We start from the raw sequence: 21,429 nt of genomic DNA, 5'->3' as shown, positions 1-21,429 counted from the left end.
ATGACATCTGCGCATCTTTTAAATACCTCCAGGAATGGTGACTCTGCCACTTCCCTGGGAAGCCTGTTCTAGTGCTTGACATCCCTGTTGGTCTGTAAATTTTTCACCAATACACAATCTAAACCCTCCTTGAAGCAACTTGATGTTATTTCCTCTCATCCTGTAATTTGTTACTTGGAAAAAGAAACCAATTCCCACCTGGCTACAGCCTCCTATCAGGTGGGGCAAAGAGCAGTAAGGTCTCCTCTGAAGCCTTCTTTTCTCTAGGATGAGCAGCTCGAGTTCCCTCAGCTGCTTCTCACAAGACTCGTGCTCAGACCTTTCACCAGCATCATTGCCCTTCTTTAGACACACAAAGGATGTGACTTCCATCTCTAATTTTATTGTTCTTTAAACTCAAAGAATGAAGATGCTTATTTTCCATCATAAGACTTTTTAATGAGGACATCATAAGTGTTTTAGCAAAGGCAAATGATCTAGAAGGAGTAATTTATCTTTCAGTATTTGTCATATTTAAAAAGTATCAGCTGAGTTTTTTGCATTCAGGAAAAAAGTACTTTTAATCTATTTTGGCTCAAGTGCTTTGTTCTACCAAAGCACTTGAGCAGTTTTTTGTGAGGTGGATAAATAAAAGAGTGTGAGAAATTGATGTTATATTTCCTGCTACCAAAGCTTCTAAAATTCAATTGCTAGTCATAATGGTAATGATTACACATTCTGTTTAATTTTGTTGGTTTGAGATACATCTCAGGATAAACATGAGAAAGGAGGAAGCAGCATAAAGGAATTATCAGATCAGAGGTATCGGAGCATTGTTTAAAACTAGCCTTGGAAAGACTTTAATCCACCACTTCACCCAACCCCGTTACCCAAAGGCAGGATGAGCTTTGCCTGACAGGTGTCTGCATGAAAGATTCCCAATAATGGAAACTAAAGCGCCTCTTTTAGAGGAGAGAGGAATGGGATAGCTCTGAAATACATGTGGTGGAAAGCAATCAGCCTAGGGAGTTTTAAGGGGGAGTGTCAAGTGGAATAGAAGGATTACATGTCCAGAGGGGTGTCAACGGGATGCACAAGGCACTGTCTTACTTTCCTCCCATTTTTTGAGACCCAGCCCATGCATCCATGGCTGCCTTGGGCTCCCTGTGTTTTCAGCTCAAGGGCATTTTATCTGCAAATGTGCTGCTGGGCCAAAAAGTTGTCACCAGCCTGGTGGCCTCTTCTCTGCTGCACAGCCTGGAGGTGTTTTGATCCAGTAGCCACAAAACCAGAGTCTTCCTCCAGATCTTGCACTGAGTTATCAGAGGTTTTTGTGGTGTCAATACACAGCCAACATATGGCTCAACAGAATTCTACTCTCAACTGAGATGTATGCCTCAATTAAATCAAAAGTAGAGTGGGGATAGTGTCATTTGACACTTCCCAGCTCAGAAGCAAAACATTCAGGCTCCTTTTGTAGTTGCTTATGGTACAGGTGGAGGACTGATCCCATATCCTTAGCACACAAATCCTGAGATATGAGCTGGGGAAAGAGATGACTTTGCCTCCTGAAGGTCCTTCCTCTCCCCATGCAGACAGCCCATGAAAGACCAGACTGAGCACCCAGGCTTTAAAGTTAGGCAGAATAAATCCTTAGGTTACTAAAGCAATATCAGCATCTGAATAGTAAAAATTATTTTAGATAGACAGTCACTCACTGAAAAGAAAAGAAACAGTTGAAGACATAGCATGGGTCATTTCATTAAAGTTTAAAGATATTGAAGTTTACCAACTCAGTGCCCCCAGATCATGCAATATGTGGTTCATACATGCAGAGTATCACAATACTCATCACAATCAGCTGGGAGATAAAAAATAATTGATTCTACCCGTCAAATGAGTTCTCTTCAGGAAGGAGTGGATCTCAAGGACCTCTTTTGTCAGGACCTCCAGATCTCTCTGCCAGTACTGTAGATTCACTCTAATATTTTTGCTTGTCATGTAGGAACACCCAGAGAAGCAGAGACATTTTCAGATTTTTTTGTGAAATTATTCTTTTTAATTAAGAAACAAAATAACTTCAAAATAAAAAAAAAAATTTCTAGGAGCTATAGACAGTAACAGACTCTTTAATGTGCCAGAGCAGAGGTGGACAAAGATTAAATGTCTGTGAACTAGGGAGAGGAGCATGCAAACAAAGAATAAGGTTCAATGAGTGTAATTTCCTGCTGGCCAAAGCACTATGAGGTTATTCATCTCTTCAATTCTGCTGATCAAGACACGATGCCTTTCCGGATGCAGTCTATTATAATAAATACACTGCTATAACTGGTAATGAGTTCTATTGCCCACGTTGCAAAGGAAACAAATTAAATAAGCAAGAGTCTGGCTTTTTTTTTTTTCCCAGCCTTTAAAGGTTATGAAAAGTACTCAAGCAGTTTGTGCATGCAGACTAAGTAGTCTGCATGCAGATAGTACATGCATGCAGTACTTCAGTCCAGTCTGCATGCAGTTAGTACATGCAGACTAAACTGAAGTAGTTTTAATCTTCAGGGTGTCCAGTTTTTTAATAATTCTTTTTAACCTGGAGGGCTGATTTGATTATTTATTTCTGAATAATATCCACCTCAATAAAAAGCCCAGTCTTTCATAAAAAGATATTCAGTTGGCCTTTTACATTCACAGACTCTGTCACATTGGCATTCACTTCCACTGGCTTAATGCTGAGTTCACTAGATAATTAAGACATTGCCTAAATTCCTGGAACACCTTTCTGGAGTGAAACATGGCCACATCTTTCTATGACCCCCAGTTAATTTCATTCTCCTTATTGCTGCCCCATCTGCACAATTACAGTGACATTGGATAAGAAAGACAATCTGCCCAGGTTTTGCAAGTGTTCATGTTGCCCAACACCACTGCATTCATCAGGCCATCCCACTGAAGAGCTGGCAAATGCTGCTTTGATAGGGCTGTTGGAGCAGCAGCACAGTGCCCTCCTAGCCCAGGTGTCATGCCAAAGCAGATACCAGGCCAACATTTTTCCTAAACAGAACACTGTTTTCCTCTCTGTGTGCAGTCAGCTTTGTTGTACAGTGGGAAGAAACTTCTGGGTATGGAGGAGAACCCAACATGGGGCAACATTTGGAAAAACTTGGATTGTTGGATGCAGATATTCTCCAGTGGAAGAAGGAGGCTCTTTATGTACACAGGCAAACCATCTGGGTTTCATTTCATCATTTCCTCTATTCACAAGGCCCATGTTAAATTTCCTTCTGAAAATACACAATTTTGGGCCACATGCCAGACCTGAGCTGGCTCTGATTATTATAGCACCTTGACTACCACTGTGCAATCAGACTTTTTGTAGTGGCTCATTGCCACTTTTGTGATGGTAAATTCCTTGAAATTACTAGAAAGCTTTTGTACTCAAGTTTATGATGCCCGCATTTCTTCTTTAGGGTTATCATGATCTTGTTCCCAATTTCGAACCCTATATCATGACATAAATTGAACTATTTATGATGTGTGAGCTGGAATTTCTTTACAAGTTGTGTGTGGAGCTTGGTTCAGGAATGGGGTGGAAGAAAAGTGACCCAACAGCTTGTGAGCATGGGTGGACATTCCCTCTAATCCCTGTAGCGGGTTCCAGGAGTTAAACGTCCTTTTCCACCTCAAATATATATTTTGCAGTGGGATAACTTTGGAAAGAGATGGATCCGCCTTAACAAAAGATTTTCCTTTTCTTTCTTCCCCTTTAGCCGACCAGACACATCCTTCTCTTGGTTTGTCAACCCTTTCAAGTGTTTGTATCACCTGATCTGGAGGAATTACAAGAAGTACATCATCATTGGCATAATTCTGCTTATTCTTGTTATCTTCCTGGTTCTCTTTATCTACACACTGCCAGGTGCAATTAGTGAAAGGATAGTCACAGGAAAAGGTTAGACCATGGCTCTCATTGTAGTCAATCAAATAAGGAAACTTCTGCTAAAGTCAGGCAAAAAGAATTAATTAACCTTAAACACATCTCGTTCCTTGGTAAAAGAAAAATAACTGTTCACATAAAAAACTGAAGCTCTCAGAATATTGGAATGTCTTCTTTGAATGCTCATTCAGACCCATCCTTCATACACCATTCCTGTACATTAATGGTATATATTAATGATGTACATCATTACTGCTGCAGCTTTATTGACATTATTATTGAAAGTGTTGTTATGCACCTAAAATTGAATTTAAGAGTAAATTCTTCAATGCTATGCAGAAATTAATTTCTCAGTCAAGTGTTTATTATTACAGATGTATTAATTAATGTGAAGGTCAAAATCTTTACACAAAGATAAATGTATAATACAGTCTTTGCATAGTTGTGTAATTAATTATTTTAACTATTTTTCAATAACCTTATAATGGCATGATTATTTTTAGATAAAAGGTATTATTAAAAAAACTCTAAGGTTAAATTGTCTCATTTGGTGTCATGTAGAATTTATCCTGTACCTCTCAGTAAAAGTGCTGTGCTGTACAAAAACATCTCACACACTCATAAATGAGCTAAGTGCCAATGACAGGGATGCAGTAGCAGAGATTGAAAGACTTTTCCAGCTGCAAATTGAATGTGCTGATGATCTCTGGGGAAGAGGGATCAAGAAGATGAAGACTCGTCCATGGGCATTGTGGTAACAAATGATCCTTGTAGAGGACAGGGAACAGGGAAAATCTTGCTGCTTGAAAAGTACAGACAAAGAGCAATGGAAAAGAGATGGACTGCAGAACAGAACAAACCATGGAGTATTAAAGACAACAAGGAATAAAACCTTACACTGTTGTCAATGTGAAAATCCTCATCCTACTTAAGAATACACAAAATGTTGCCACTTGTGTCATGCACAAGGCAAGGCTTGATAACTCAAAGATTCCACTTGGCCTTCAGATGAAGGTTATGAATATGGAATAGCCATCCAAATCTCCTCCAGTGTCACCCACAGTTAGATCTGTTGTAAAAACAACCTTTGTGAAAATGTTTTCCACCATGTACCCCTCGCACAAAGTGTGAGCACCCTTTGCACATTTCAAAGTATCAAAAGGCAACACAAAGAGATCCTATAAATGCTGCCAATTCTGCCAGACTCAGGGTGCAGGCATAGAAAAGCAGACAGCTTGATAATTCTCAGAAGCCATTTATAAGGGAAGCTTGTTTGGTACTGCTTGTACCTGGCCTGCTAAGGCTGTGCAATCAGCCTCTGTTCTGTGGCCTAAACCACGGGTAATTGCATTAGTCTGGAAAATGGATATCAGTGAAACTTCCACAGACAGATATCTCGCCTTTGAAAAGCATTTTAGAGGCTTATTTTGGATAGGACAACTTGCTCTAGAAGTGCCTCTGCCCCATCCCATTGATGACAGAGTCAGGTGGCTAAAGGCAAGCTGAAAGCATCCCATCCCTACTCCATCCAGCAGATCATGACTCTGTTTTCCTTCTAAATTTCATTTTCTAAATATATAATAAATATAACTAAGTTATCCAGATATGTGATTGAGTATATTACAACTAGACATGTGGCAAAGGACTGCAGTGGGTGAGTTTTTCTGTTCTATTTTCCTTTAGAAGTTATTTTTTTCCCCCAGAAATTAAAACAGAATTACATGGTTAAATCTGCCTCAGTTGAATGTAGCAAGACAATGATGTGAAAAGGTGCTGATCACCCTTGAGTCCCTCTTCAACTCATATCCCTCTGCACCAGGCCATTGTCTGGTGCAGTCTCTGCTCACACACCATGTGTGACATATTCCTCTGAAACCACGTTTTTCAATTTCATGCTATTTTGTAACTGAACAGAAAAGAAAATACTGTTTCTCTTAATATATTTCATCATACCATGAATTTTGGAAATGCAATTTAAAAGCTCCAGTGAGAGTAAATAAAACTATTCTGGCGCAAAAAATGAGAGATAATTATTAATGACTGGAGTATGTTGGGACAGCCAAAAAGCAATGAATCTGAATTTTTTTCCACTGTGTCAGGTCAGAGGTCCTGATGCTGCATGGCAGCTGTTGTGTTCATCTGTCCTTACTCTGCTTGTTTGTTCTTGCTGCCATGGACTGTGGTCTGCCCTGTCCTGATTTCTGCAGTGTTCTGTGCCTTGCTCCCGGTCTGCAAACTGCACTGGACCCAGCAGATTGGTCTAAAAGTGACTAATGACTATGTTAAAATGACTTTTATAGTCGGAAGAAAGAAAGCCTTTGACAAGGTGATATAAGAATTTGCTTTCTTCATATTTTAGGCACAGAAGGTTTTTGGTTGCCAGGCAGAGCTCCTCATTGCTCTGTGTACCAGCTGCCAGCTCCAAAGGGATTTTTATCATCTTGGCTGAATATCCTGCTTGCCATCAGCTCCAAAATGCAGAGCACTGTCTACTTCCAGACTAATTTATACTTTTTTTATCAGCTATTTGTGACTGGGAAGAGCTTAGCCCTGGTTCCAGCCTCCCAGACATTTGGAATATGACAGCCACCTCTTCTTTCCATTTTCCAATTAATCAGTCTCAATAGCAAACGAATAAATTTTCATGTATTTTGTTGGGAAGGATGAAGTTTGACAAGAAAGTCTCACAGATATGTATGCTTAGCAGAAAGATTTTTGAATGTGGAGTCTGATGAAGGAATAGAGTTGGAAGCAAGTTTTGATATAGAAGAAAAGAATTGCTGAGCCAGTCTTAGTGGATAACCAAGGAGGCAAAGGGTATGTTAGTTAGAAGGGGTTTTTATGACTTAGAGCAAAGGATAAACCTACCCCAAACAAGAAAATGTTTGAGCAGAAAGAGAGCACAGGCAAACAAGCCTGCTGATGTGGCAAGTAGAAAAAAGGTCTCAGAAAGCAAGAAAACTGAAAAACAACAAGCTTAAACTGTAACGTACTAACTTTTAGTGACTGGAGAACAGTAACATGAATATGGTAATTATAGTAGTTATGATAGGCTATAGATAATAGTTAAGGTATAGATTGGTTCTACTGTATTAAGAGGCTCAGCAAAGAAAAGTATATAAAGCATTGTACCCAAAACCAAAGGGTCTCCAGGCCTGCCTGCAGCTGGAGCTGACAGCTGTAGGCACAGCTCTGTCACCCACGACCCTGGACTGCTGTAACCTCTTGGATGGAATAAACTGCATTTTGGAGAGCTGCCTGGAGTCCTGCATCTCTCATTTAGGCTCTTACAGTATTTCCTATGGAGAAAGGATAATTTATAAAACTCTTCCAGACAGCCTCTCTTTCAAGCACTTCTGTAAGCAGCTATGAAGACTAATCAGAGCTACACTGATTAGCAGAAATCTGTGTCTGCTTCCTGGATGCCTCTGCCGTGGCTCCAGGACTCCACATCAGGAACAGAGGCCTCCTTCATTAGGAACAAACCAGAAAGATTGATGGATGTTCCTTGCCTCGCTCTGACTGGAGCGTGGCCCTGGCTGAACTCTCTGTGATGATGCTGACAGTTCATTTCCTGGCTAATTCCAGCACCCTATCATTCCAGAGTGACCTGCCCATTGCAGCTCAGACCTTTTTTCACACAGCAGCTCCTCAAGAGGGCTGTGCTTGACCCACCAGCACAAAGAGCACTGCTCCCAGCAGTGCCTCCTCCTTCTGCTGCAGGGGTGTCTGGAGCTCTTTTCCAAGCAGCTGGCTCCTGCCAGGGAGCTCCTGGAAAGCTGCAAGTGCACTGCAGGCAGCTGCTGCCTCAGAAGCTGGAGTGAAGGGGAGGCTGACAGAGGGCAGGGAAATCACCTCCCATTTACACATCATGTGCAGCCTGCATTTTCCCTCACCATTCAGATACTGAAAACACAGCAGACCTGTAGGTGATATCAACAGATACTGTAGGATTTCTTTCCCAAGTGTCTTTTAAGACCGGCACATACAGAAATTTGGTATCCACTTGTGGGCAAAACTGAGAATCACTGGAGATTGGGAAATACTGTAAGATCTATATACAAAATTATAAAACAAATACAGACCAGAAACCTGTCAGATATCTACACTTCTAGGTAGGGTGGTCAAACAGTGTAGTTGTACTGTCACCACCCTGTTCCAGTGGATTCCTTTTCCTTTAGTTCTTTGTCATTCTCTGAAGTTCTCCATTGAGGTCTCAGTATCCTCAACCCCTGAACCAGAGCAGTCAGCTACCCTGGGACACCACATCTCAGAGGAATCCTTCACCCACTTTTCTACCTCCAGCCTAAGTGGCTACAGCAGGTCCTGCAGCCTCCTTTGGAAGCCCTGCCCCTCCACTCTTCATCCTGGATCAGGGCATCTTGCACCCATGAGCAGCACTTACAGCTGCAGGCTCCTGCTGGGCCAAGGCTTCAGGCACAAGAAAATCCAGAGAGGTTTGTTGTGCCCAAAGCATGCTGGCACACACTGTTTAGCTTTGCACTGTTACTTAATGCCAGATTTTAGAAAAAATATAAGGAAAAGAGCCAAATGCAAAAGCTCATACAGCATAAGAGCCAAGAAAGGATTTATTTGTTTTACTTAGTGATGTTTCTTTTCCCTGACAGATAAGCAGTAGTTAATCCTCTCCAGGAACCAGCACACAGTTCTAATATACTGACAAAGCACTGGCCTGTCAATATGGCTGTACAGCAAATAAACATTGGCTGCATTTACTGCTTGTGATGAACTTTTAATTAGCCATACCAAAAAAACCTCACCAAAGCACTTAGCAAAACACTTTCCAAAAGCCTCTTGACACTGTCAATATGGTCTTGGCTCTTGGTGTGTGAATAGCTTCACCCAAGAAAGCAGCTCTGCCTTCAGCTGACAGCTCTCTGGGGCTGGCACCCACCATGCAGATGGATGCACACAACTTGTGCAAAAGTGCTACACCACAGCAGCTTCAAAGGCTGTGTCAGTGTGTGGAACACAGCTGGGGGTGAATACAGTACAGAAAAGTAGAAAAGTCAATATATTAAGAAAAGGGTGATATTAAGAGCAACACTTTAGGAGGATTTGTTCTGCTCAGTTAGAGCATTTCTTCCCCTTTGTTGTCTTTATTTGGAAATGGTTTGCATGTCCCAATCTCTGCTTTGACTGAGTGCTGATGGTATGCAGCTCACACAGATATTCCATCAGCATCTATGACCATGAAGTGGATTTGCACATGGCTCTGGAAACTGAATTTTGATTTACCATGGCCAGGTCTTCCTGTTCTTGGCACAAGGAGTTGCAGCTGCTATTTGTGAGGAACACTCATGGACTGGGTATTTAAAATGTGACTATGGAGGATGGGTTTCAAAGCCAGGCATTCTGATTCTCCCTCCCAGGGCCATGCTAAAGAGTTGAATAACCAGGGCCATCCATATGATCCTGGCTCAACATCTTCCACTGGTGATAGAGGTGCCCTTGAAGGACATGCCCACCACAGAACTTTGCAGTGTGGAGCCAACACATGTGCTGTAAAAGTAGTTGTGGAGTTCTGGACAGGAAAGAGTTTTCAGCCTGGAAAGTGAAGCTGGGATGCTTTGTCAGTGTATTTGTTTCCTTTTTTATAACATCTCTGATGGGGAGAAGAAAGATGGAAAGGCTTAATGCTTTCTACTGTCTCCACAGGTTCTGGTCAGGGCCTTTTCAGTTTGTAAAGTCAAAGATTGTGCAGGCAGATAAAAAGGGAAAGTTTGGGAAGAACTATATTTGTAGTTCAAATTGTATTACAGTCCTCTAAAATTCAAGTGACTGTAGACCCCTGACAGACCCTCAGGTCAAGAGCCAAGGCATCTTTTTCTCCAAAAACCTCACTTTCTCACACAGTATGTCTAGTTTGGGAGCTGAAATTTTATAGATCAGCTTTAGTGGTTCCATTTCCATTTAGTGTTTTGAGAAGTCAGCTGGATTTATGGAAAGGGAAGCAGAGGCTGATGAGAACTTGGTTTTAGTGTCTCTGTCTGGGCTGTGAGCCGTCAGAGTCATCTGCCCACCCAGCAGCAGCTGAGTTCTTCCATCAATCTTTGGGGGTCTGTATCATAAACACACTCCAGAGTGTGAGATCCTGTGCAGCTGAACACCCCCTTGCCAAAGCCTTTCATTACTATGTTGGGCAAATTATTTCCTAGAGGATGTTAGGTTTTCCATGTGGTCTTCCCATTGAAGCCAAAGAGGAAAATTGCACCTATACATCTCCTGCCCCTGTGGTCACTGGGGTGCTGACTTAGTTCCCTGGGGCATCTCAGTCTGTGTCAGACCCCAGGTAGTCCATTGCTTATGCCACACACAAAACCTTTTTTAGGCACAGAATAAAAGAGGTCTGATAAGTGCCTGAAAGGTTGTTCCGCTTGGTTATTATTCAGATATGCTAATTTATTCAAGGGAATAAAATGGTCTTGCTGCACACAAAACTAAACCCAAGTTCCTGCAACCACTTACATTTCATTAGCTTCACAAAAAAAGTGACAGGTTTGCCTTTCAATTTACTCCCATTCATTTTGCTACCCTGCAAGGAAGTTCCTCATGAGTCCCCATGAGCATCCTGAGGACTCCCAGACAGTTTGGGGGACTGACACCTTGTGAGAGAAATGCCAGTTCTGTGTTTGAGTCTGGTCTTGTCATGGCTGCAATATTTACCAAGCCCTGCTTTGTTAATTCAACCCATCCAATGGGGCTGAAGGACAAGGGATATGAATCCCACCTGTTAATTACCTTTGGGTGACTCCTTGTCTTCAGACCTCTCCTCTGCATCCTTCAAGGGCACAAAGTTTTTCCTTCAGTCCCTGATCACAAGACAAGGTTTCCAAATCAGCTCGCACTCACTACTAAAATTAAACACTCACCATTGCCAAGTGGCCTTCTAAAACTCCTGTTTCTTCTCCCTGTGCCACCTGTTGCCACTGCTGCAAGAACAGATAAGTCATTCCCTCTTTGGAAGAAAGCAACCTCTTGGGTTCTTCTTTCATTTTAAATACTGATGGAACAATCTCTTCTTCCACAAGCAATGAAATGCAGACACACACTTGGTTTATCTGTGCTCATCATTGCTTCCTGTGAGGCCAAGTACCCACAGCACATTAATTACTGAGCCTGTATTATCAACTTTCTGCAGGTATTGGCTGTATATTAAACCATAAAATCAGGTGGTTCACGTCTCTGCTGTCCTTGGGACTGGGACACCTGCCTGCTTGGGGACAAGTGAAGTTATTTTCAGAAAATGCATTTTATGAGCAGGTTTGGCTGCGCAAATCAGACCCAGACCTGGAACCCAGCTCCTCCACGTTCCAAACCACAGCAGAAGCACAAAGGAGGAACCAGCTCCAAACTTCACAGCTGATTCTGCTGCCTCCAGTTTTCAGAGCAGCTTGATCCCACCAGGAGCAGGCTGATCAACTGGAGCAGGCTGCCCTGTGGGATGTGTGGTTGAGGACGGGCTCTGGTGATGCCAGGGCTCGTCAGTGCTGATCAGTGTCTGACAGCAATAGCTCAATCCTACGTGTCCTGGTCTCGTCTCAGCTCTGTGGGGCTGTAGGCAGGTCAGTACATTTTACAAGTTTTTCAAAGGCTATGGTTGATTCAAAACCACTGGCAGTTTCTCTTGTAGCTGAATTAAATAAATTATGATCCCTGTAGCAGAAAAGCAGGCAGTATGGGGTGTTTTCTTCAGTGCTTTTGAGAGAGCAAGGCAAATTTGTCAACAAAAAATGTTCTTTTAACCTGGGGCAGCTGGCAAGTACTTCATATGGGACAGCTCTTTGATTGCACTGCTTATAATTACATTAACTCAGAGCTTTTACCAGGCTCTTGATTTATGAATGTGCATGACTGTGATCTCCTTTTTTTTTAATCCATCAAAATACCTGTCATCACAGGGCAATGAGGTCCTTTATTCAACAATCCTAGTGAATTGGTTTTACTTTACATACTTCACTGAAAAGGAAGCAAACTAAGTGGGGCTTGTGTGCATTTGCAAGGCATCTGCTGAGCTGTGTGCAGCTGCAATGCATCCTGCTCACACCTTGCAAAGCCCTGATAATGAGACCCACCATCAGAAAAGAGCCCCTGAAACATTGGGATGCCACAGCATTCATGCTCAATTAACTAATTAACAGACAATATGGTTTGTGTGGTCAATCATCCCTGGCACAGCTTGAACATTAAAATGAAATGACTCTGTGCCAAAGCATCACATAGGAAAGCAGCACTGCTCTTGCTGAGCACAGTGAGAGTTGTATTTCTGGTGTGTGTGGGGCTTGAGACTACTGGATTTCAAATAGTCAGCAGGCTGAGAGTGAGTGACTTTGCTGCTGAAGGCTTTGGAAAAAATCCTCTGCTGGTTCTCATCAAATATATGTGCTTCTCATAGTTTTATTTTTCGGAGGAAACAGAATGCACAGAAAAGAGAGAGCCACTGTAATCAAATGCTCTGCTATAAAAAAGCTGTAAGTAGCTCCAGTATTCCACATTTGCAGACTTCTGTAGTGCAGGACTCAACATGAGGGCTGGGAAAAAAAAAAAAGCCCTCAAAAAACCTCTCTGGAAAAAAAATCAAACAACACCTTCTCCAAACTCCTGAAGTGTGACTGCAGCCCTGGAGATGCATTTCTCCCATCAGGCTGTCATGGTGCAGGTCTGAAGCAGTGGTGGCATGGAGAGGCATCACCCTGGGGACACGAGGGCAGGGCTCCCATGAGATGCCCCTTTTGCACAGGAAGGTGGGGCAGCACTGGAGCAGAGCAGCACAGTCACAGCCTGTGCTCACCCCACCACCCCTGCAGCACTTCCTGCAAGGACCTCACCAGCCCAACCTCACCAGGAGACCTGCAGATGCTTATCCAAGCCTGGATGTGAGCTCTGGCTGCAAACAACACATCATGGGACATGCTGAGATGGGGCAGGAGATGCCACAAAGCATTTTAGCAGTCAGGGACTGCAGAATTGAACCCTCTTAGTCAAGAGCATTTCAGTGCTGGAAGAAGGAACAAACAGTTCACAGCAGAGTAATCAGAGTAATTCAGAGTGCCAGTGGAGAGAGAGCTCCTGGGTTCAGTCTGTGCAGCAGCACTGACCCAGAACAAGCTGTTTCATACCCCTACCAATCAAACCTCTGTGGTTAGGAGACAGGGATGTAGGTGCAGATCCAAGTTTAGTCGCAGACTCAGTCAGCCATTTATATTTAGAGTGTTATATGGCACAATCAATTCTTTATGTCCCTTAGGTAAGATTTCAAAGTTTAGCATGCAAGCCTCTGTCAGCCTCAAGGTGTAACACCTACATCAAGGATGCATCCCTGCACAAGGGGACACTGTGTCACACATCCTGCTGCCCTGCAGGAGAATCCAATGGACCCTGGGCTGCCTGCTATTCATGGGCTAGGCTGATTGACTTTGTCAGATTTACACACCTGCTCTATTTTTGGTGAGCACATGCTCACAGTCCTTGGCTGTTGAACAAAATTTATGGCCCTTAATTATTTAGAGTTGTTCTCTCTGAGCCAGACATTGCCTTCATGACCACAACCATGGGCTATTGCATAAGCAGGAAAAGGGGGAGAGGGAAGCACACTGTCACAGTCAGGGGTGTGGTAAAACCCTTCAAAGAGTTTGAGGCACTCAGAAAGTGGGCTCTCACAGTTCTTTAAATTAAGGAAAAAGTTTGGTCTCTGGTTGTGACCAAGGTAATGAAAAACCTTTCAGCTGCTTCCTCTGTACCCCACGACACAATGAATAAAAAGATATTGACTTCCCAGCAGGCCCTCTGTGGGCAGGTGTGGGAATGAGCAGTTTGGACAACCCCAACCTCTGCATTAGTGATGTAGCTCTCAGTCCTGCAGAGAGACAAAGCTCAGCAGGGCTGTGGGTTTCCCATGGTGTCAGTACAATAAATTCATCTTACAAAGTGTGAGTCAGGAAATCAAAAGGAAAGCTTCAGCCTAAGAAGACTCTAGAACTGAGGGGCTGCCTAGGAGGACAAGAGAGCTCCTGATACATTTGCACATTATCCCTCCAAGAGTGTACTTTGGAGCCTGTTTTTTGTTAGATCAGATGGTCCAATATAACAACAATCTGAGCCACCAATGCTGCCTTCCTGCCACAGGGAAGCAGAATTCAAATGCAGCTGGAAAGGGGGCCAATCACACATAAAAAGAGCAAGAGAGAGTTCAGCCACAGCCAGCACAGCAGGGACAGAAGGTGTTTGGTCAGGGCTAAGAGCTCAGAGCTCAAACCCCAGTAGGGTTCAACACCGAATAGCAGCGCTCAGGAAGAGGAGTGCCAGTGCCTGAACTCCTTCCTGCTCTGAGCCTCAGGGCATCTCAGAACCACCAGGGAGGGAGGTTTCTGCACAGATAGGATCTGAAGTTGGGTTCATTTAGCTGAGTTTGGGTTCGTTTATTCTGCCTTTCTCTTCCGTAATCTTTTCCCCTACTTGAAGTGCAGCTACCTTAATGTGGTTTGGTTGAACTAAACCTCTCATGTTCCCATCCCTGCCTTGCCTTGTGAGAAGTCTTGGGAAAGTGAGAAGCCTGTGCACCAGGAGAGCTGGAGAAGTGCACAGCAGGACCACTGGGACCTGCCAGCCAGGATGAGAGAGGCTGTGCCTCCTGCAGAGCTCCAGAGGCAGCTCACTGGGCAGTTCTCCCCAGGGCCAGCTCCCACACAGAAGTCCCTCTCCAGCACCTGGGGCACACCTTCCAGCTCCAGCACCCTTCTCTCATTGTCTGCCCTTGGCACATGCCTCCCTTGTCTGAGGGAACAAAAAGTTTTATGCAAGGCACTCCTCAAAGCACTCCTGTTTTCCTCCCACAGAATAGGGTTTGATCCTGGGAGGTCACTGCCCAGGCTCAGCATAGCTGCCCCAGCAGGTATTTCTCTCTTTCCCTGCATGGGCTGCACTCCCTCATCTCAGCCAGTGCTTGGGCATGACCTATCTGAGATAACACAAAGAAAGTAGGAATTATCCCACCTCTCTATTTCACCAAGGAGAAATACCACTATCCTGCTATCATCGCAGCGCTTTTCCATCAATCTCTTTTGGACAATATCAGATATCTGGTTATTTCTCTTCAAATGGTGATATCATTGTCACATTTTTACAGCTGTTCTGTTGCAGATGTTTCATTCCTATCGGGGGTTGAGGGCATTGCTGTTCTTCAGTGTCAGGAATTTCATTGCAGAGTCTTCAGAGGTTGAGTAGGCTCTTCCAATCTGCTAATTACTATAATTAAAGCTAACTAGCTGAGTAATTAAGCTGTGTTGCAAATAGGTGTTTGATTGAAAAAAAGCCCCTTTCATCATGAAACCAGCCCAGAAGCTGGATTCTGGTTCCATGAATAGCAGCAGGGAGCAGATCCTGTTCAGAAGGGCTGGCAGGATCTGAATGACCCTCTCCCCTCAGACAGAGGAAGGTGCAGAAGCTTTCTACAGCCCTCTGGCAATAGGAGCAGCTGCTTTAGTGATCCTGGCAGACTGACATCAAATCGATGGCAAACGTTTGTGCTTCATCTCAGTTTCCAAATCCCAGAAGAGTGTTTGCAGTAAGCAGAGATAAAGGCCTGAGATAGGCTCTATACCAATTATTAGAGATGTAGCCACCCTAGCATCACTTTTTCACTTAAAAAATCCACATGTGAGTCGTTAAAGACCTTATGAGCCTTTCACATTCTGTTAAAAGTACCAATAGAAGGAGCTTCAGCACCTGCTGAAACATCACTTATTTGAAGAATTATTAGGGGCTGGGCTCAAGCCCCTGAATGCAATGTCTTTTGTTTGATAACCACAAAATACAAATTTTGTTGGGTATGTACTGAGGTTTGGGGTTTTTTTAAAGCATCTCCTCCAGTTTGGACTGGATGACTGGGAAGAGCAAAGACTGCAGTGTTCCCAACCCAAATGCTTCCAGTCCAACTTAGCAATGGAGCCAAGAGAAGTGGTAGAACATAAAGTTTTTTTGCAACTTGGGCTGAAAGTTTCATTAAAGCTCAGACCCAGGGAGATTTCCCAGGCTGGAAAATTTTATCTTGAACAGTTACAATTGAGCAAACTTACAAGTGCTTATAAAGCAAATTTTAAAAATTGGTATTATACATATTCTATCTTCAGATTAGGTGAGTAGGTAGTAGAACATCTATTGTTCTCACAGAAAGTGTTTTCTGCTTTCTTACATGTGATTTCTTTCTTGATTGGTTCTTATCCTACCCAGCCTGGGAGGGAAGTGGGTATTACTCCTTTCTCCCTCACAGAAACCTGACATATTTCAAGACCCTTTTATTGTTTCTGAGTCATTGATTCTGGATGTATCCAAATGCATCAGCTGAGACCTCATTCCTGCTGAACACAGCAGCAGGGTCACCTCAGGGGCCATGTAGTCTAACTGCAAAAGTCACCTTAATAATTATTCTGGTGTGACCTGCTGAGCAGAATTGCTTGGGGAAAGGTGAGGGAGTCAGGCAGATCCAGTCACTTGCTCTGTTGTCCCTGTTTCTTAGCCAGGCACTGCAGCCAGCCGTGGAGAAGGAACAAAATGGTCAAAGAAATGAGGTTTTTTTCTCCATTGTTAATCCCAGTGGATCTATAAGGCTGTTCTTAAGGCTTTGCAGTTGAAAGGTACTTTGGGAGTGCACAATACTCTGAAGAGTGGAACGTGTCTTATTGTGTCAGGACACTTCTACATTTTTTTTACTCCAACACTTCATTATATGTAGAGTGACATTATGGACTATTATATGCAGAATCTGAGCAGAGGAGACAATAAGAAAAAAATCTTCACTCAGAGAGAGCTTCAAAGACCAAGAAAGGGGCAGACATGACTTATTTGCATGTCATCTAAATTCTATGTCTTATCCTGACCTCAGGTCAGATAGCAATTATTAAGTGACCTTTGTAGATCAGACAAAAAATGTACCAAATGACAGTATCCCCCAAAGACTGTCTCCAGTGCCAACTCAACCTCCCACTTCTGTTGGTAGAGGATTACTCGTGACAGGCTGGGCAGAAGATTGATTATTGTTATAAATTATTTCATGATCCCCCTTCTGGTGCAATAAAAGGCAGTAATTCAGCTACCCAGAGAGTGGTGAATGAAAAAAAAAAAATTAAAGACTTAATTAAGTGCAAGTCTGGAGTAGGAGTTTGTTGGTGAAAGATTTTTGAATCCATTTAAAATTTCACTCAGTTCTTTTTATTTCTAATAAACTCAGTAAAATGATAGCAGCATTCCACTGTGAGAGGTTGCACCTTGACTAACCATAGCCAGTGAAGCTTTTTTGAACTTCCTGTTTTAATGTATTCTTTGGTTTAATAAGATTAATATTTTCCCACATTTTCTACAGAGTACTACAGGTTTTTTTATCTGTGTCAATGCAGCATGAAAATATTCCAAGGCTGGAACAGAGGACTTGTGTAAGAGAAACTGGTTTCTACTAGTGGAAGAAATGAGTTATATTAATTAATATACTGGTTGTGAAACTGATGTTATGTTTTCTAGAGGGAAATTGTAAGTGGATAATAAATTGATATAACTACATATTAATTCACATTTAAAGGGTTAGACACAAAGGATTTTTTATGAAAAAAGTGTGATATCGCATTAAGCAAGCCCTGGGAGTGACCCACCACGGAAGAGTTGATAGGTGATCAAGTCCATGAAGGGAACTGGTGGCACACACTATCCCAGAACTGGGACTCCAGCACTGGCCCCATCTCTCCAACCCTAGTCCTGAGCTCAACCCTCAATTCTCAGTGTGATCCATGAATCACATTCCACAAATGTCACAGGCGTAAATAAGAATGGTGCCCTTGTGTTTTCTCTTGCACTGCTTGGAGAAACGCTCAGCTCTGGAGCTCACCTTTTCCCTCCTTCATCTTCCTCCTTGCCTCTCTTACTCTTTCTCTTTCATGGCATTTCAATGCTGATATGTTTGTGCCCTTGTCCTGTGAGCTTGTGGGAAAAGAGGAGGCTGTGGTCCTTCCCTGCAGGTGGGCAGAAGGGGCCACGCTGGGGGACAGGCAATGAGCCACAGCTCAGCCCCACCGCGTGCTTCAGGCTGAGTCACACAACACCCACTGCCCACAGCACCATAAAGTAGCAGGAAAGACCAAATTAATCCCTCATGTGTCACCATGGACAAAAGGGCTCAGATTTCTCCAGCAATGAAGATTTAGGAGGGACAGAATGCCAATAAAAACCTCCTTCATAGCACCAAGGTTCTTATATGTAATTTTTTTCAGTGAGCAATATCTGGCATTCCTTGAGATGCCAAAATTTGGGAAATTTACTTTTTACTCTGAGTTTGCAGCACCGCAGTCTTCAGCCAGAAAATTCAGCTATTAAGAATATTAACCTCTTTTTTTTTCCTCTTTTTTTCTTTTCTCTTGATTTTGAGGATAGGAGGAAGGAAATCAGCAAAAGTTCAAAAGTTTAGGTGAAAGTCAATGAAATGTTCGAGAAGGGAGCAGAGAAAAAGGGTGGATTATCCTAGGAAAAAGAGAAATTTGTAAGGCACAGAATGAGAGGAAAAGATGACTGACTTCAGTTATTATTAGGGGCAATTGAAGAATTTGAAAGAAGAGTGGTAGGTTTGTAGCTTTGGGGTTTTAACTTTCCCCTCTTTGTTTCTTTTCAGAACATCAGGTAGGGTTCTTCTATTCCTACTGCATTTTCAAACTTCTCAGCAGTTTTATGCAGTCTCCTGATTTGGCTACTTTTATCTTGGAAGAGTCCTCTGGAAGTCTGGGCACCTGTTCCTGTGCTGCCTGACCAACATGCCCACACTGACTGGTTTGTCCAGGCAATCTCCCCTCTGTACAGGGACACAGGAAGTGAATGTAACAGCACACAACATCTCTGTTTTCCTTCATATTCTCAACATATCCATTTTTAAATTATTACAGGGGCCTATATATATAAAATTAGACAGCAGTTAAGTTGGATACTCCACCATAATTCATTGAGGAAATTAGGCAGAGTTCAGCTGCTACTGGAGTCAGCACATCTCCCCAAAGACTCCTCTGTAGGACTCAGCTCAGTACCCAGAACTTTAGGGCATGTCCATCTTTTCAGAAACCTGTTTCTGACAATAGCCAATACAGCCATCTCAGTTATTTCCAGGTTCATTCTGAGTCTTTGCTTCCACATTTGGCCAGCAGGTAGGGTCTAGAGAAGTCACCTCTCTGGCTAACAAAGGAACCCATCCAATCAATCAGCTAGCTGACCTTTAGATAACAAGCAGAGCCTGAACTCCAAAGCTGCTTGTTCTGCCTGTGTTTTTATGAGGAGCAAGCATGATCCTTTAATACAGCTGAGTCAGTTCATGAGCACTGAGATGAGAGAGCAGCTCTATCAGATCTGAGCTGCTCCTGCTAAGAGAGGCTTATGTGCTTTATAAGATAATGTTGGTCCACTTGTACACTCAGCACATGGGCTTCCAGACTTGGCTGAACAGAAGACAAAAATCCTTTTCCTCTGGGCTTTGCATTTCCTCTCAGTTTTTTGGGTTTTGGGGTTTTTTTTGTTTGGCTTTTTTGTTGTTGTTGTTTTTATGGTTTTGCTTGTATATTTGTTTGCTTTCACATTCAGATATGAATTTAAGTATGACTTCATCTGAAGAAGCTGACATTGGAATAACCAGAAATGGTGCTTACAGAATTAACTGATTTCAAGCCCAGAATGCCTCAGGGAGAGCTGATTTTGTCCTGCACAGAGAATCACAAGATTGATATAAAACCCAAGCATAATCCTTCTTTGCACTTCAGTTTACTGTTTTAGAGGTTTTTTGACCTGGCCTGCAAAGCTGGCATCTCTGTAAGACTTGACAAGAGGAAAACTGAACTGATGATCAAGAAACCATCTGTCCTTAATCCTTCTCTCGTGGCATATATGCAAATAAGTGTCTTGATGTCCAAATACAGTATTTGCTTTCCAGTATGATATCATATTTCCTGCTTGATTACATCAGAGCTCTTTAAACACACCCCTCCCTCCCCCTCCATTAAAATTAAATCTGAGATTTGATGTTTCTTTAATCAGGAAGAAAAAGATAATAACTGGGGGAAACAGGGAGATAAATTAAATCAAAATGGCCCTTTAAGGCACTGATAAATGGTTTCTGTGGTACTATGAGTATCACAAGGGACTCAAATGGGGTTTGAGAGTAACTGCTTCAAGAAGATGTATATCCCAGTGGCTGGCCAGGCAAAGACAAAATGACTGTAATTTCTCCCAGCCAAAGACAGCTGGCTGTGATGAGACAAGGTGTCTCACCATCTTATGAGACTCTTTTTACACTGTTTACCCTGGAGATATGGCTTGGGTCTTCTCTACTGGAAGATTAATGAGTGAGAAGTGATTTGTTTTATGTTTATCATGCAAGACTGTAAAACTGAAAATAAAGTGAAAAGGAAAATGACATTATCTTACTACCTAGAGATCTTGGCTCTGCAAAATTCCAGTCCTACAAATGCTATTTTCCAAAACATTCTGGTGAAGCAGCTAACACTGAGTAAATTTGATAATCTGTGGTAATTCAGAACAGGGCATTTTTTACCTGGGATTGGCAATGGCCCCCACTTGGAAAAACTGTGTCTCTTGGGAGATGTACACTGGAATGTGCTGGGTAGGAAGGATTGAGCTGCCAGAAGTTACAACATTCTACAAAGTTGTTTCCTGTTTGCTTGTTCTGTTTTCTGTTTATCCACTTCAAGGCTAACTGGTTCTAAAGCTCTCTAACTCTGAGTGATATCAAGACCAAAAATTATTCCTTTCATCTTGTTTTCTCACTCTTTTACACAAGTTATGGTTGGCAAATGTCCTTTGCAGTTGACTACCTTGGGGAACTTTTCAATCACAAAGTTTGCCAAAGACATTAGATAAGACCTAGCATCACACCCCAGACCAAACAACATCAGTCTCATCCGCAGCTGGGAGATGAGTGTGAACATGACATTTATCACAGGGCAGCAGGCAGTCCTGGTGGTGTAGCAAAAGCAATGCTAGAGAATGGGACATTTATCACAATGAAGAAAATGCAGCTCACTGCACATCAGTTTCTAAAGCACTGACATCTGCTGCCAAGCTTGTCAGCACTGCATTACCTTTGTGATCCATAGGGAGGAATGGGAGCCGTTCATCTCGTCTCCCACAGGCACGATGGATCCTGCCTGCTACCTGGAAAGGGAAGCTAAGGTGTCTAGTTCAAATGGAGACATCTAGAGGGGTGATTATCCTGCTGTTCTGGCTCTTAGTGTGGCCCCACCCCGAGTACTGTGTGCAGCTCTTGGCCCCAACAATTAAGAAGGAAGTGAAAGTCCTTCAGCATGTTCAGAGAAGGACAACAAAGTTGGTAACAAGGCTGGAAGGCACGTCCTGTGACATGTCCTGTGAGGAGTGGCAATGGACTCTAGGCTTGTCTAGTTTGGAGAAGAGGCACCTGAGCTCCAGCATCATCAGCATCATTGCCAGAGCTTCCTGAGGAGGGC

At 42.9% G+C, this 21,429-nt stretch overlaps 1 protein-coding gene across 1 annotated transcript in view; it reads left to right on the top strand.

Moving 5' to 3' along the window:
• FER1L6 (fer-1 like family member 6) overlaps positions 1-3,927 on the top strand; it is a gene marked incomplete at both ends in the record, with an annotated part of 64,753 nt that extends 60,826 nt beyond the window's left edge. The window contains one exon of the mRNA XM_084220506.1: positions 3,741-3,927. Within this exon, the coding sequence (XP_084076632.1) occupies positions 3,741-3,927 (187 nt within the window). The remainder of the gene's footprint in view (positions 1-3,740) is intronic.
• Positions 3,928-21,429: the final 17,502 nt, after the last annotated feature.

Source organism: Fringilla coelebs (assembly GCF_963513975.1).
Source record: "Fringilla coelebs genome assembly, chromosome: 1".
Taxonomy (NCBI): Eukaryota; Metazoa; Chordata; class Aves; order Passeriformes; family Fringillidae; genus Fringilla; species Fringilla coelebs.
This window is presented reverse-complemented; position numbering and strand designations above follow the sequence as displayed.